General features: G+C 45.3%; 3 protein-coding genes across 8 annotated transcripts in view; 1 reads left to right on the top strand and 2 right to left on the bottom strand.

Moving 5' to 3' along the window:
• LOC128384133 (H-2 class II histocompatibility antigen, A-F beta chain-like) overlaps positions 1–15,887 on the bottom strand; it is a 226,345-nt gene that overhangs the window by 163,180 nt on the left and 47,278 nt on the right. The window lies entirely within an intron of this gene.
• psmb6 (proteasome 20S subunit beta 6) lies at positions 68–9,976 on the bottom strand. The gene is made up of 8 exons (XM_053343274.1): positions 9,972–9,976; positions 8,350–8,476; positions 6,060–6,127; positions 2,242–2,307; positions 2,029–2,094; positions 1,810–1,939; positions 745–889; positions 68–293 (listed from the first exon to the last, which is right to left on the bottom strand). Exons 1-8 carry the CDS (start codon positions 9,974–9,976, stop codon positions 166–168), a joined length of 735 nt encoding a protein of 244 aa, XP_053199249.1. The 3' UTR covers positions 68–165.
• On the top strand, positions 9,750–14,952 carry trappc1 (trafficking protein particle complex subunit 1). The gene is made up of 5 exons (XM_053343751.1): positions 9,750–9,774; positions 11,668–11,766; positions 12,729–12,799; positions 13,225–13,363; positions 14,763–14,952. Exons 2-5 carry the CDS (start codon positions 11,668–11,670, stop codon positions 14,889–14,891), a joined length of 438 nt encoding a protein of 145 aa, XP_053199726.1. The 5' UTR covers positions 9,750–9,774; the 3' UTR covers positions 14,892–14,952.

The raw sequence follows: 15,887 nt of genomic DNA, 5'->3' as shown, positions 1-15,887 counted from the left end.
GATTTCTCTCCCGGAGCTCTCACTCACACACACACACACCTAACAAAGGAAACAACAGAACCGGATGAACAGATGGAAAACTTTATTAACAACAAAACAGCACAGAGTGTGTTTAGTGTGTGTGTATAGTGTGTATAGTGTGTGTGTGTGTGTGTGTGTGTGTATTTAGTGTTTAGAGAAGCTGGGCAGCTGGTTTCCCAGTATAACTCGTCTCTCCACTCCTTCCTCTGAGATGGAAGCCAGTCTCACCACACCTCCACTGGACCCGTCTCTCTCCATCGCCAGAGACAGGGCTGAGACACAGACAGGTACAGAGAGAGAGAGACACGTTAGAGAACGACAGGTATAGAGACAGACAGACAGGTATAGAGACAGGTAGAGAGAGAGAGAGAGAGACAAGTTACAGAGACACAGGTAGAGAGAGAGAGACAGACAGACAGGTATAGAGAGACAGACAGGTATAGAGAGAGACAAGTTAGAGACAGACAGGTAGAGAGAGACAGGTCAGACAGACAAGTACAGAGACAGACAGACAGGTATAGAGAGAGACAGACAGACAGGTATAGAGAGAAAGACAGGTAGAGAGAAAGACAGGTAGAGAGACAGACAGACAGAGAGACAGACAGATAGGTAGACAGAGAGACAGACAGATAGGTAGAGAGACAGACAGACAGGTAGAGAGACAGACAGACAGGTAGAGAGAGACAGGTAGAGAGACAGACAGGTAGAGAGAGAGACAGGTACCTGCAGCAGTGAGGTCCATGCACTGGTCTTTGGTCATGCCTTGTTTATAGTTGGAGTCCATGAAGCCGTAGATGTACGTGGAGCCACTTCCTCCTACTGACACTGGCTGCCTCACCAGCATGCCACCTATAGGCACGCAGTACACCTGGGGGGGGGGGAAAGAGATGTGAATATGTCCAGGTGAGTTACCTGTCCTCCCTTCCTCCTGTCCCTGTGTATATAGTATATATATATATATATATATATATATATATATATATATAATATGTCCAGGTGAGTTACCTGTCCTCCCTTCCTCCTGTCCCTGTGTATATAGTATATATATATATATTAGTGTCCAGGTGAGTTACCTGTCCTCCCTTCCTCCTGTCCCAGTGTATATAGTATATATATAATATGTCCAGGTGAGTTACCTGTCCTCCCTTCCTCCTGTCCCAGTGTATATAGTATATATATATATTAGTGTCCAGGTGAGTTACCTGTCCTCCCTTCCTCCTGTCCCAGTGTATATAGTATATATATAATATGTCCAGGTGAGTTACCTGTCCTCCCTTCCTCCTGTCCCTGTGTATATAGTATATATATATATTAGTGTCCAGGTGAGTTACCTGTCCTCCCTTCCTCCTGTCCCAGTGTATATAGTATATATATAATATGTCCAGGTGAGTTACCTGTCCTCCCTTCCTCCTGTCCCAGTGTATATAGTATATATATATATAATATGTCCAGGTGAGTTACCTGTCCTCCCTTCCTCCTGTCCCAGTGTATATAGTATATATATAATATGTCCAGGTGAGTTACCTGTCCTCCCTTCCTCCTGTCCCAGTGTATATAGTATATATATATAATATGTCCAGGTGAGTTACCTGCCCTCCCTTCCTCCTGTCCCAGTGTATATAGTATATATATAATATGTCCAGGTGAGTTACCTGTCCTCCCTTCCTCCTGTCCCAGTGTATATAGTATATATATAATATGTCCAGGTGAGTTACCTGTCCTCCCTTCCTCCTGTCCCAGTGTATATAGTATATATATATATATATATAATATGTCCAGGTGAGTTACCTGTCCTCCCTTCCTCCGGTCCCAGCCTGCCACCAGTATCCCAGCTGTTAGCTCTTCTCTGTAGCGGTAGCAGCTCGCTTTGAAGAGATTGGCGGCCGTCTCCACCAATGGGGGCTCGTCCAGCTCGATGCTGGGGGCGGGGCCACAGAGATCAGGGTTAACCACAGCTGATTGGACAGAGCTGCCTCATTAACATACAGGTGACAGGTGAGGACGTACCTGTGGAAGCCCAGCTGATAGGTCACCACATCTGCTATGGCCTGAGTGTCAGCAGCTGATCCAGACCTGAAACACACACACACACACACACACAGTGAGTAGAGGAAGAGCAGTGAGGAGCAATAAGGAGGAGTAGAGGAGGTGCAGAGGAGATGCAGAGGAGGAAGAGAGGAGGAGCAGTGAGGAGGAGGTGCAGAGGAGGAGGTGACTGACCTGCAGCAGAAGATCTTATCATGGATAGGAGTCAGTTTGTCTGTCACTCTGTTGGCGATGTAAGCTCTGATAGAGAGAAGAGATCATTACATCATTACATCATTACATCACTGATCATTACATCATTAAATCACCCATCATTACATCATTCCATCACAGATCATTACATCACTAATCATTACATCAGAGATCAATACATCAGAGATCATTACATCACAGTATTAGAAAGGTGCCACCCATAGACTGTATAGATGGTGCCACCCATAGACTGTATAGAAGGTGTCACCCATAGACTGTATAGTAAGGTGCCACCCATAGACTGTATAGTAAGGTGCCACCCATAGACTGTATAGTAAGGTGCCACCCATAGACTGTATATAAAGGTGCCACCCATAGACTGTATAGATGGTGCCACCCATAGACTGTATATAAAGGTGCCACCCATAGACTGTATATAAAGGTGCCACCCATAGACTGTATATAAAGGTGCCACCCATAGACTGTATATAAAGGTGCCACCCATAGACTGTATAGAGAGGTGCCACCCATAGACTGTATAGAAGGTGCCACCCATAGACTGTATAGAAGGTGCCACCCATAGACTGTATAGAAGGTGCCACCCATAGACTGTATAGAAGGTGCCACCCATAGACTGTATACAAGGTGCCACCCATAGACTGTATAGAAGGTGCCACCCATAGACCGTATAGAAGGTGCCACCCATAGACTGTATAGAAGGTGCCACCCATAGACTGTATAGAAGGTGCCACCCATAGACCGTATAGTAAGGTGCCACCCATAGACTGTATAGAAGGTGCCACCCATAGACTGTATAGAAGGTGCCACCCATAGACTGTATAGAGAGGTGCCACCCATAGACTGTATAGAAGGTGCCACCCATAGACTGTATAGAAGGTGCCACCCATAGACTGTATAGAGAGGTGCCACCCATAGACTGTATAGAAGGGGCCACCCATAGACTGTATAGAAGGTGCCACCCATAGACTGTATAGAAGGGTGCCACCCATAGACTGTATAGAGAGGTGCCACCCATAGACTGTATAGAAGGTGTCACCCATAGACTGTATAGAAGGTGTCACCCATAGACTGTATAGAAGGTGCCACCCATAGACTGTATAGAAGGTGCCACCCATAGACTGTATTAGAAAGGTGCCACCCATAGACTGTATAGAAGGTGCCACCCATAGACTGTATAGAAGGTGCCACCCATAGACTGTATAGAAGGTGCCACCCATAGACTGTATAGAAGGTGCCACCCATAGACTGTATAGAAGGTGCCACCCATAGACTGTATTAGAAAGGTGCCACCCATAGACTGTATAGATGGTGCCACCCATAGACCGTATAGATGGTGCCACCCATAGACCGTATAGATGGTGTCACCCATAGACCGTATAGAAGGTGCCACCCATAGACCGTATAGAAGGTGCCACCCATAGACCGTATAGAAGGTGCCACCCATAGACCGTATAGAAGGTGCCACCCATAGACCGTATAGTAAGGTGCCACCCATAGACTGTATAGACAGGTGCCACCCATAGACTGTATAGTAAGGTGCCACCCATAGACCGTATAGAAGGTGCCACCCATAGACCGTATAGAAGGTGCCACCCATAGACCGTATAGAAGGTGCCACCCATAGACTGTATAGAAGGTGCCACCCATAGACTGTATAGAAGGTGCCACCCATAGACTGTATAGAAGGTGCCACCCATAGACTGTATAGAAGGTGCCACCCATAGACCGTATAGAAGGTGCCACCCATAGACTGTATAAAAGGTGCCACCCATAGACTGTATAAAAGGTGCCACCCATAGACTGTATAGAAAGGTGCCACCCATAGACTGTATAGAAAGGTGCCACCCATAGACTGTATAAAAGGTGCCACCCATAGCCTGTATAGAAGGTGCCACCCATAGACTGTATAGAAGGTGCCACCCATAGACTGTATAGAAGGGGCCACCCATAGACTGTAGAGAAGGTGCCACCCATAGACTGTAGAGAAGGTGACACCCATAGACCGTAGAGAAGGTGACACCCATAGACCGTAGAGAAGGTGACACCCATAGACTGTATAGAAGGTGCCACCCATAGACTGTATAGAAGGTGCCACCCATAGACTGTATAGAAGGTGCCACCCATAGACTGTATAGAAGGTGCCACCCATAGACTGTAGAGAAGGTGACACCCATAGACCGTAGAGAAGGTGACACCCATAGGTGCCAAACCGGCGACATGATGTGCTAACGTTAGCTCCTTGTTACAGGCGTCAGGTGATCAATTCTTCTTCGCCCTTTTAAAACAGCAGTACAGCACAACTGTTTTAAGAGCAGAGAAGAAGAAGTGTGTGAGAGCTAACGGAGCTAACAGTAAATAGATTCCTATTTCTAATAAATGACGTGGTATCGGATCCGGGCCTGGACTCCAGAGGTCTGTACTATGAAGCTGGATTTTCTCTTATCGAGGTAACTTCAGGGTTAACTCTGGGTTTCCCGTACTACGAAGCTGGTTCACTTCTTACCGGGGTAAATCACCATGGTAACTGATGCTGAACGGCTAACCTGCTCCGGGGTAAATCACCATGGTAACTTATGCTGAAGGGCTAACCTGCTCCGGGGTAAATCACCATGGTAACTTATGGTGAGCTGCTAACCTGCTCCGGAGCAGGTTATGTTCTGGATAAGAGATCAACGAGTACAAAAGCACCACCTCCTGACCAATCAGCTCTCTTAGAAAATGAGCTGCCCATTCTTAAAAGATCCTGGCTGTCAACATTGGTGCGGATCATGAGAGGAGCGCTTAGGAGAGAATGAGCTTTTAGGGATAGATGCAATTTTTTAATTGGCCAAAATATATATTTGTAAAATAATCCTTGAGGCACATGAGGATATTATTCTGTATGTTATACAGTTGGTTTGACATCATTCACTCAAATGGTTGTAGCGCATAATAGGTTTGTATTTTGAATGTTGAATATTAAACTAACTTAATGTCTCTATGAAAGGAAGGGCACTGAGGAAGCGATCTGCCCCAAACGTCTGTGCCGTAATAAAGTGGCATTGTGTGATCAGAGTGCTGTCCGTTTATATTGTCTGATAAATTAATATTGTATAATCTCATGAATTTACACATTAACAGAGTCAGCTATTTTCTGCCAGCATTCCTTCCTGGCTTTTGCTGCAGCAACAGTGTTGCTTTTGGCCTGGATGATGTTTGAATTCTTCATATTGTTGAAGAATAATTGTCTGCTCCTCCATGGTAAAGGGTAAAGTAGTCTGCTCTGCAGGGTTTCTCCATGTTTGTGATTGGTCAGACGCTGCAAACACCTCCCCTTTATGTGAGCGTGCTGTGATTGGTCAGACGCTGCAAACACCTCCCCTTTATGTGAGCGCGCAGAGATCCAGATTGGAAAACCCTGGGTTGATTTACCGAGTTGATAACCAGCTTCGTAGTACCGCTTATCCTGGACTGCGAATGTCTTAGTAACCCAGGTAACAGAGAGATATCCTGGGTATGTTAATCCAGCTTCATAGTACAGGCCTCAGGACTCGCCGATACTGATGCCAGCATTTAGTGTCTGAGGCATTTCTGATACTGGTATCGGAATCGGAAAAACTCTAAGATCAATACATCAGAGATCATCAGTTACACACACAGTAACACACACACACACACACACACACACACACACACACACACACACAGTAACACACACACACACACACAGTAACACACACACACACACACACACACACACACACACACACAGTAACACACACACAGTAACACACTCTTACCCGGTGGTGGTTCTAGAGTCTGCTCCGATCACAACTCCTCCATCATACTCCACCGCCATGATGGTCGTCTGACAGAGACACAGTTCATCATTATTGTCGTCATCATTACTATCATCATCATCACTATCACTATCATCATCATCATCATCACCATCATCATCATCATCATCACCATCACCATCACACATTAAATGATTCCTATGGCTCTGTTAGTGTTCCCAGTGTCCATGAGTCTCTGATCATCCCTCCTGTTCATACTGAGTATTAACACCCCCCCCCCCCCCCACACACACACACACACACACACACACACACACACACACTGAGCCCCTGAGCTCTGTCTGCTTATAAAGCTCGACACTAACCCCCCAGCACAGAGCCGAGCAGTTCCCGTAGGACTTCTATGTGTCAGGTTAACACTGGTTTTATTAGTAGAATAACAGTAAAGGGTTAAATAAACAGGATTCACAAATATTAAAAACGGAAAAAATAAAGTGATTTTATAGAACAGTGTTCAGTGATGGAGGATGTATTCAGTCATTTAAAGTCTCTGATCAGCTTCATCAGTGTGAGTTAGTCATATCAGTGATATCTGACACATTTACAGTGTTTCTAGTAGGGATGTCCCGATCCGATATTGATATCGGAAATCAGTCCGATATCAGCCAAAAAAGTGAATATCGGATTTTATCGGACTGAATCTAAAAACTCCGATATAAACGCTCCGATATAAACTGTCCATTTACCGCTCCAGCACTTCTATAATAATAGGTGACTCTGGTTTGATCACACTCCAACACAGTAGGTGGTGGTAATGCCCCTTAATTAACGTTGGTGCCGGCCGCGGAAGAAGAGCGTCTCTGATCCAGCATGCACAGCCCACGTGATCACAACAACGACAACGTGTGTGCCTGCAGCAAGGTGTAGTGATGTCGGCTGTGTGGAAGTATTTTACTGTAAACTCGGACAAAGACGTTGCAGCTAAATGCAACATTTGTCAGGCGCAAGTGTCCCGTGGAGGGACAGAACCGGAAAGGTTCAATACAACCAACCTCATCGCACATTTGAAAAAACACCACAAAAAAGAACATGAGGATTTTCGCGTGAGCAGCAAGGCGAAGCAACAAGCCTCTGGCTCGCTTCAGTTGTGTTGGTAACCAGTGGTTATTTTGCACTTTAAATATAACATTTTGTTTTTATTGGATTTGTTGAGGTAATACTCTTATGTTGAAGGTTAAAATTTATGTAACCAATTGGTTAATAATAAATGGGTCAGTTTTTCCTATACCTACTGTTGCTGACTATTTTCTGTTATATCACAACATCAGTAACAGTAACAGTAACATCACTTTATCAAGCCTTTTCTAACATTCCACACAACAAAATAAGGAATAAATATATGTATGATTCGTGCCTATATCGTATCGTATTGATATCGGTATCGGCCAATACTCAAGGCTACAATATCGGTATCGTATCGGAAGTGAAAAAGTCATATCGGGACATCCCTAGTTTCTAGCATCAGATTCCCTCTTAGTGTTTCCTTCCTTCCTTCCCTCCCTCCCTCCTCTTAGTGTTTCCTTCCTTCCTTCCCTCCCCGACACATTTACAGTGTTTAGCATCAGATTCCCTCTTAGTGTTTCCTGTGTCTCTGTGGTGGAAGTATAGTAACAGGAAAGACTTTGCTACTAAAAACACTGTAACGCTGAAACATAGACGATGAAGATTTGACTCAAGCTTCATATTAACTGTTAAATGTTTATAAGTAATATATATATAGTAAAGTATAAGTGATTTAATGAACATCTGAACTCCTGACTGCTGAGTTAACTCACTGTAATAGTTACACTAGAGGAGGAGGAGAGGAGGAGTAAAGGAGTAGTGGAGGAGAGGAGGAGTAGAGGAAAGTAGTGGAGGAGAGGAGGAGTAGTGGAGGAGTAATGAAGTAGTGGAGGAACTTATGAGGAGTGGAGGAGGAGCGCTCCTTACAGTTTAAAGTGCTAACAGTTAGCTTCATCCTGCTTTAGCGGGTTTTTTCTTGTTTAAACAAACAGCGTCTCCATCAGGACTCATTCGGTTCGGCTCGGTTCGGCTGGGCTAGACTCCGCTCGGCTCGGCTCGGTTCGGCTCGGCCCGGCTAGACTTAGCATATATAAGTTAGCCGTTAGCCGCCGCTAGCTGCTACAGAAGTGCTGTCTCATTCAACCTCCGTTAACCGGTTAAAGCGGCTCCACCGGGACTCTACCGGGCCCTGCTAACTGCTCTGCGCTCACACCGCTCCGGTACTCACCCCGGTGCTGACTTCCTGTCCGGTCCAGTCCGGTACCAGGTCGTTTTTAGGAGAAATCTTCTGTCCGTACACGGGCATCACTGCTGCTGCCGCCATCTTGTCTCTATGAATACTTAGTACCGCGAGCCTGTAAATATCGCGAGATCAAAGCAACGCGGTCATCAGCGAAACTTTCATAATAATAATATTAATAATTAATTATTTAATAAATAATAATAATAATTATTATTATTATTATTATTATTATTATTATTATTATTATTATTATATAATTTATTTATATAAAAATAAATAATAAATAAGTATATATACATACTCACCTCTGTGTGTGTGTGTGTGTGTGTGTGTGTACTGTTCTCCCTGTGTGTGTGTGTGTGTGTGTGTGTGTGTGTGTGTGTGTGTACTGTTCTCCCTGTGTGTGTGTGTGTGTGTGTGTGTGTGTGTGTACTGTTCTCCCTGTGTGTGTGTGTGTGTGTGTGTGTGTACTCTTCTCCCTGTGTGTTGTGTGCTTCGTACGTTAACACAGTTTAACAGTCAGCCAAACTCAGGTACACCTGAGCAGGATCAGAGCGTCTTCCTCCCTTTATGTCCTTAGATTTAGTAATAACACGACGAGTGAAACTGTAAATAAAAAACAATACAAACCTTAGCGACACGCTGTAAAGAAAACTAATAAACACTAATAATATTTAAAGAATAGATAAAAAACGACACGGCACAAATGAGCCGTTTACCTTAACGGTAGGCTGAGATACACTGTTGCTAAGCAACGCTCACTTTACACTTTCTTATATACAGTCTATGACTTTACATCAGCTCACAAATTACTTTTAACTTCTTGTTTGACTTAAGTTAGTTAATAAACATCACACATTACAATACTAAACTCATTAACTTATCATTACATATTATATATTAACTTATAATTATATATTATATATTAACTTATAATTATATATTATATATTAACTTATCATTATATATTATATATTACTTCAAATTAACAAACTTACAGCCAGTATGACAAAGACGAGTCAGAGACCCGCCGTCTTTCTTACTGCTGGTTGCTACGTTACCGTTATAAACCGTTATGTAGCCTTCAAAATAAAGTTCCAGATCGAGTGTGTGTCTGTGTGTGTCTGTGTGTGTGTGTGTGTGTGTGTGTCTGTGTGTGTGTCTGTGTGTGTTCTTACCATTAAATCGAATCTAATACATTAATTAAATCAAGTCATTCAAGTACCTTAAATCATAAAAAACTATTCTGAGAGCAGAACAGTGTGTGTATATGTTATTTAGAGTTATAAAACAAAAATCTGCATATGCTTTTATAATAATAAACAGCATGACGTCACTCTCAGCTAGTTTTAGTCTGGCATGTGAGCGGGCAGCTCTGCAGCGGGGTCCTGCTGGAAACAGGAAGAGAAGGTAAACACTGCGGCTCTACTTAAAATGTGTAAAAACGTTGTTTTAAAAGCAGTTTTGTTCGTATTTCAGAGCTGCTTCATGTTTCAGAGAGACTCGAGTTAGTTTAATAATGAATTAATGAGTTAATAAATGATGTAAACACCGTCAATCAGCTGGTTTTCCCGCTGCGCTTACACACTGTTTAAAGAGAGAGAGACGCCATTTAAATCCGACTGGTTTATTATTACTGATATACACAGAGGAGGAGAGGAGGAGGTGCTGGAGGAGAGGAAGAGGAGAGGGAGGAGGTGCTGTAGGAGAGGAAGAGGAGAGGAGGAGGTGCTGTAGGAGAGGAAGAGGAGAGGAGGAAGTGCTGGAGGAGAGGAGGAGGAGCTCTGGGAGAAGAAGAGGAGAGGGAGGAGGTGCTGTAGGAGAGGAAGAGGAGAGGAGGAAGTGCTGGAGGAGAGGAGAAGGTGCTGGAGGAGAGGAGGAGGAGCTCTGAGAGAGGGAGAGGAGGAGGAGCTCTGAGAGAGGGAGAGGAGAGGGAGGAGGTGCTGTAGGAGAGGAAGAGGTGAGGGAGGAGGTGCTGTAGGAGAGGAAGAGGAGAGGAGGAAGTGCTGGAGGAGAGGAGAAGGTGCTGGAGGAGAGGAGGAGGAGCTCTGGGAGAGGAAGAGGAGAGGGAGGAGGCGCTGTAGGAGAGGAAGAGGAGAGGAGGAGGGTAGGAGGAGCTCTGGGAGAGGAGGAGAGGCTGTAGGAGAGGAGAAGGTGCTGTAGGAGAAGAAGAGGAGAGGAAGAGGAGAGGAGGAGGTGCTGCAGGAGAGGAGAAGGTGCTGGAGGAGAGGAAGAGGAGAGGGAGGAGGTGCTGTAGGAGAGGAAGAGGAGAGGAGGAGAGGGAGGAGGTGCTGGAGGAGAGGAAGAGGAGGAGAGGGAGGAGGTGCTGTAGGAGAGGAGGAGGAGAGGGAGGAGGTGCTGTAGGAGAGGAAGAGGAGAGGAGGAGATGCTGTAGGAGAGGAGAAGGTGCTGGAGAAGAGGAGAGGAGGAGGTGCTGGAGAAGAGGAGAGGAGGAGGTGCTGCAGGAGAGGAGGAGGTGCTGAAGGAGAGGAAAAGGAAGAGGAGAGGGAGGAGGTGCTGTAGGAGAGGAAGAGGAGAGGAGGAAGTGCTGGAGGAGCTCTGGGAGAGGAAGAGGAGAGGGAGGAGGTGCTGTAGGAGAGGAAGAGGAGAGGGAGGAGGTGCTGTAGGAGAGGAAGAAGAGAGGGAGGAGGTGCTGTAGGAGAGGAAGAGGTGAGGGAGGAGGTGCTGGAGGAGGTGCTGGAGGAGAGGAGGAGATGCTGTAGGAGGGTAGGAGGAGCTCTGGGAGAGGAGGAAGTGCTGTAGGAGAGGAGGAGGTGCTGTAGGAGGTTAGGAGGAGTTCTGGGAGAGGAGGAGGTGCTCTGAGAGAGGAGGAGGTACTGTAGGAGAGGAGGAGGAGGCTAGGAGGAGGTTCAGGAGGAGTAGAGCTGTACCTGTAGAGGAGTTATTGATCAGTATTGATTATCGTTCCAGATGACGGTCCATAATCTGTACATATTTGAGTTTAGGAGGAGGAGGAGGAGGAGGAGTAGAGGAGGAGTTATTGATCAGTATTGGTTATCGTTCCAGATGACGGTGCATAATCTGTACATATTTGAGTTTAGGAGGAGGTTCAGGAGGAGTACAGGAGGAGTAGAGGAGGAGGAGTAGAGGAGGAGGAGGAGGAGTAGAGGAGGAGTTATTGATCAGTATTGGTTATCGTTCCAGATGACGGTGCATAATCTGTACATATTTGAGTTTAGGAGGAGGTTCAGGAGGAGTACAGGAGGAGTAGAGGAGGAGGAGTAGAGGAGGAGGAGGAGGAGTAGAGGAGGAGTTATTGATCAGTATTGGTTATCGTTCCAGATGACGGTGCATAATCTGTACATATTTGACCGTAATGGAAACTGTCTGTATTACAACGAGTGGAACAGGAAGAAGCAGGCGGGCATCTCCAAGGACGAGGTGAGCTGTCAATCAAACACACACCTGTCACACCTGTCAATCAAAGTTAACACCTGTCAATCAAACACACCTGTCACACCTGTCAATCAACAACACACCTGTCACACCTGTAAATCAGCAACACACCTGTCAATCAAACACACACCTGTCAATCAAACACACACCTGTCAATCAAACACACACCTGTCACACCTGTCAATCAACACACACCTGTCAATCAAACACACACCTGTCACACCTGTCAATCAACACACACCTGTCAATCAATAACACACCTGTCACACCTGTCAATCAAACACACACCTGTCAATCAAACACACCTGTCACACCTGTCAATCAGCAACACACATACCTGTCACACCTGTCAATCAAACACACACCTGTCAATCAAAGTTAACACCTGTCACACCTGTCAATCAGCAACACATACCTGTCACACCTGTCAATCAAACACACACCTGTCAATCAAACACACACCTGTCACACCTGTCAATCAAACACACACCTGTCACACCTGTCAATCAAACACACACCTGTCACACCTGTCAATCAAAGTGAACACCTGTCAATCAACTACACACCTGTCAATCAACAACACACCTGTCAATCAAACACACACCTGTCACACCTGTCAATCAAACACACACCTGTCAATCAACTACACACCTGTCAATCAAACACACACCTGTCAATCAGCAACACACCTGTCACACCTGTCAATCAAACACACCTGTCAATCAACAACACACCTGTCACACCTGTCAATCAAAGTTAACACCTGTCAATCAAACACACACCTGTCAATCAAACACACACCTGTCAATCAACAACACACCTGTCAATCAACAACACACCTGTCAATCAATAACACACCTGTCAATCAATAACACACCTGTCTCTCTCTCTCTCTACCTGTCTGTCTCTCTACCTGTCTGTCTCTCTACCTGTCTGTCTCTCTGCAGGAGTTTAAGCTGATGTACGGGATGCTGTTCTCCATCAGATCATTCGTCAGTAAAATGTCGCCTCTGGACATGTATCCTTAAACCTGTCTATCTCTCTACCTGTCTGTCTCTCTACCTGTCTGTCTCTCTACCTGTGTGTGGTCCTTAGCAGCCTGTATGTCTGTCTGTCTGTCTGTCTCTGTACCTGTCTGTCTCCTCTACCTGTCTGTATGTCTCTCTACCTGTCTGTGGTCCTTAGCAGCCTGTCTGTCTCTCTACCTGTCTGTCCCTCTACCTGTCTGTGGTCCTTAGCAGCCTGTCTATCTCTCTACCTGTCTGTCTCTCTACCTGTCTGTGGTCCTTAGCAGCCTGTCTATCTCTCTACCTGTCTGTCTACCTCTCTACCTGTCTGTGGTCCTTAGCAGCCTGTCTATCTCTCTACCTGTCTGTCTATCTCTCTACCTGTCTGTCTACCTCTCTACCTGTCTGTGGTCCTTAACAGCCTGTCTGTCTGCAGGAAGGAGGGCTTCTTGTCCTTTCAGACCAGTAAATATCGTCTTCACTACTTTGAGACTCCGAGTGGACTGAAGTTTGTTATGAACACAGATCTGTCTGTTCCTACAGCCAGAGACACACTGCAACAGATCTACAGCAACGTGAGACACACACACACACACACACACACACACACACACACACACACACACACACACACACACACACACACACACACACACTGCAACAGATCTACAGCAACGTGAGACACACACACACACACACACACACACACACACACACACACACACACACACACACTGCAACACATCTACAGCAACGTGAGACACACACACACACACACACACACACACACACACACACACACACACACACACACACACACACTGCAACAGATCTACAGCAACGTGAGACACACACACACACACACACACACACACACACACACACACACACTGCAACAGATCTACAGCAACGTGAGACACACACACACACACACACACACACACACACACACACACACACACACACACACTGCAACACATCTACAGCAACGTGAGACACACACACACACACACACACACACACACACACTGCAACACATCTACAGCAACGTGAGACACACACACACACATACGCGTTTTTACTACCTGGTGGGGATCCTGACTGGGTCCAGCCTTTCTAAAGGGTCTAGAGACGTAATTTTAACTCCTAAATTCATCACAATTCTGTTTGAACAAAAAAATGACTTGAAATATCAAAAACTCCTCGCCTCGTTGGGACCGTAATACTAACGTCTATTAGCATTAACCTAGGGGGCTAATCGCTAAGCTAATATGCTAATACGAAGCTAACATGCTAATATACACACTTACATACTTTGTCAGGAAAAGGTCCCCACACTGCAGTACCGTGTGTGACCTCTGGGGTTCACACACAGTCAGGAAAACCAACCTTGTGGGGACCAGGCCTATCAGGAGGCTGTTTGCTATTGATTCCAATGCTCGTTACCATGGAAACCAGGAGTCGGTCCCCACAGGGTTGGTGATATGTCAGGTTAGGGTCCCCACCAGGATAGAAAAACACACACACACACATGTTTTCAGTGTGTTGTATTTCAGACACAATGACTCAGTGATAATAAATGTTGGTGAGATGATGATATGACTAACATTCATCTCTCTCCACCTGTCTCTCTCTCTACCTGTCTCTCTCTCTCTCTCTCTCTCTACCTGTCTCTCTCTCTCTCTCTCTCTCTCTCTCTCTCTCTCTCTACCTGTCTCTCTCTCTCTCTCTCTGTCTCTCTCTCTCTCTACCTGTCTGTCTGTCTGTCTCTCTCTCTCTCTCTACCTGTCTCTCTCTCTGTCTCTCTGTGTGTCTCTCTCTCTACCTCTCTCCCTCTCTCTCTCTCTCTGTCTCTGTCTCTCTCTCTCTCTGTCTCTCTCTCTCTCTCTCTACCTGTCTGTCTGCCTCTCTCTCTCTCTCTCTCTCTCTCTCTCTCTCTCTCTCTCTCTCTCTCTCTCTCTCTCTCTCTCTCAGCTGTATGTGGAGTACATAGTGAAGAATCCAGTGTGTGTGTTGGGAAACAGTTTGGACAGCGAGCTGTTCAGCAGCCGACTGGACGCCTTCATCAGAGCTCTGCCCTACTACAGTCCCCGAGCTGCTTAACACACACACACACACGCACACGCACACACACACACACACACAGTCTTATTGTACTCATTGTGAACTCTCTCTCTCTGTTTTCTGTATAAAATCAGTAAAGTGTTGAATCAGCTGATGTCTGAGTGTTTTCTCTTTATTTAGATTTATTTGATTATTTAATGAATTAATGGATTGAAGCTGAATTTAAATGTGTTTTTAGCTGCAGTACTGAGAGTGACCACAGGGGCGGCAGCATACTCAGCTCTCATTATACACGTCATGTGATCTGAGCTCATTGTTTAAGTTTAATTACAGTCAGCTGATCAGTGGTGGACCAATCAGAGCGCCCCCTGCTGGACCATCATTATATAAGTGATCTGAGTCTGACCTGCTGGAAACACACACACACACACACACACACACAAACTACAACACACCCTGTGACACACACTAACACACATACACACAGAGATTAAGTGATGAACACACTGACAGCTGTCACACACACACACACACTCTCTGACCTTCTGTGTGTAAACAGCAGACGGTCTGATGATGGATGTTAAATGTCTTTTTGTTCTTCTTCTCTGGTGTTTGTAGAGGTCACACAGGTGTGTTACTACAGGTGTGTGTGTTACTACAGATGTGTGTGTTACTACAGATGTGTGTGTTACTACAGGTGTGTGTTATTACAGGTGTGTTATTACAGGTATGTGACTACAGGTGTGTGTGTTATTATAGGTGTGTAACTACAGGTGTGTGTGTTATTATAGGTGTGTCTGCAGGGGTTAATTTGAGCCGGATCTTGCCGGAACAAGATCCGGCACCTCTCAATTTTGGCCTCCCTGTGTTCCGGTACTTATTTGGGCAGATCCGGTAGGCCTACCTCTCATTAAAAAAAAAAAACACATATAAAAATATTTAAAATAAAATAATAATGCATATATTAATTTACAGAACAAAACCCAAGAATTTCATGTTGTTTATTAAGATTTAACGTAATTTGAAAGAGTTGGA

The sequence above is a fragment of the Scomber japonicus genome, chromosome 22, assembly GCF_027409825.1.
Source record: "Scomber japonicus isolate fScoJap1 chromosome 22, fScoJap1.pri, whole genome shotgun sequence".
Lineage (NCBI taxonomy): Eukaryota > Metazoa > Chordata > Actinopteri > Scombriformes > Scombridae > Scomber > Scomber japonicus.
Note: the sequence above shows the minus strand (reverse complement) of the source record. Positions and strands in the feature narration are given on the sequence as shown.

Bases quoted from the DNA above. Each gene is read 5' to 3' on its own strand.
- psmb6 (XM_053343274.1), bottom strand. The intron at 1,940-2,028 runs GTACGTCCTCAC...CCCCGCCCCCAG, and splicing joins TATCAGCTGGGCTTCCACAG to CATCGAGCTGGACGAGCCCC. The intron at 890-1,809 runs GTAACTCACCTG...CCCCCCCCCCAG, and splicing joins ACCGGAGGAAGGGAGGACAG to GTGTACTGCGTGCCTATAGG.
- trappc1 (XM_053343751.1), top strand. From the start codon at position 11,668: ATGACGGTGCATAATCTGTACATATTTGACCGTAATGGAAACTGTCTG. The intron at 11,767-12,728 runs GTGAGCTGTCAA...GTCTCTCTGCAG, and splicing joins CGGGCATCTCCAAGGACGAG to GAGTTTAAGCTGATGTACGG. The intron at 13,364-14,762 runs GTGAGACACACA...TCTCTCTCTCAG, and splicing joins TGCAACAGATCTACAGCAAC to CTGTATGTGGAGTACATAGT.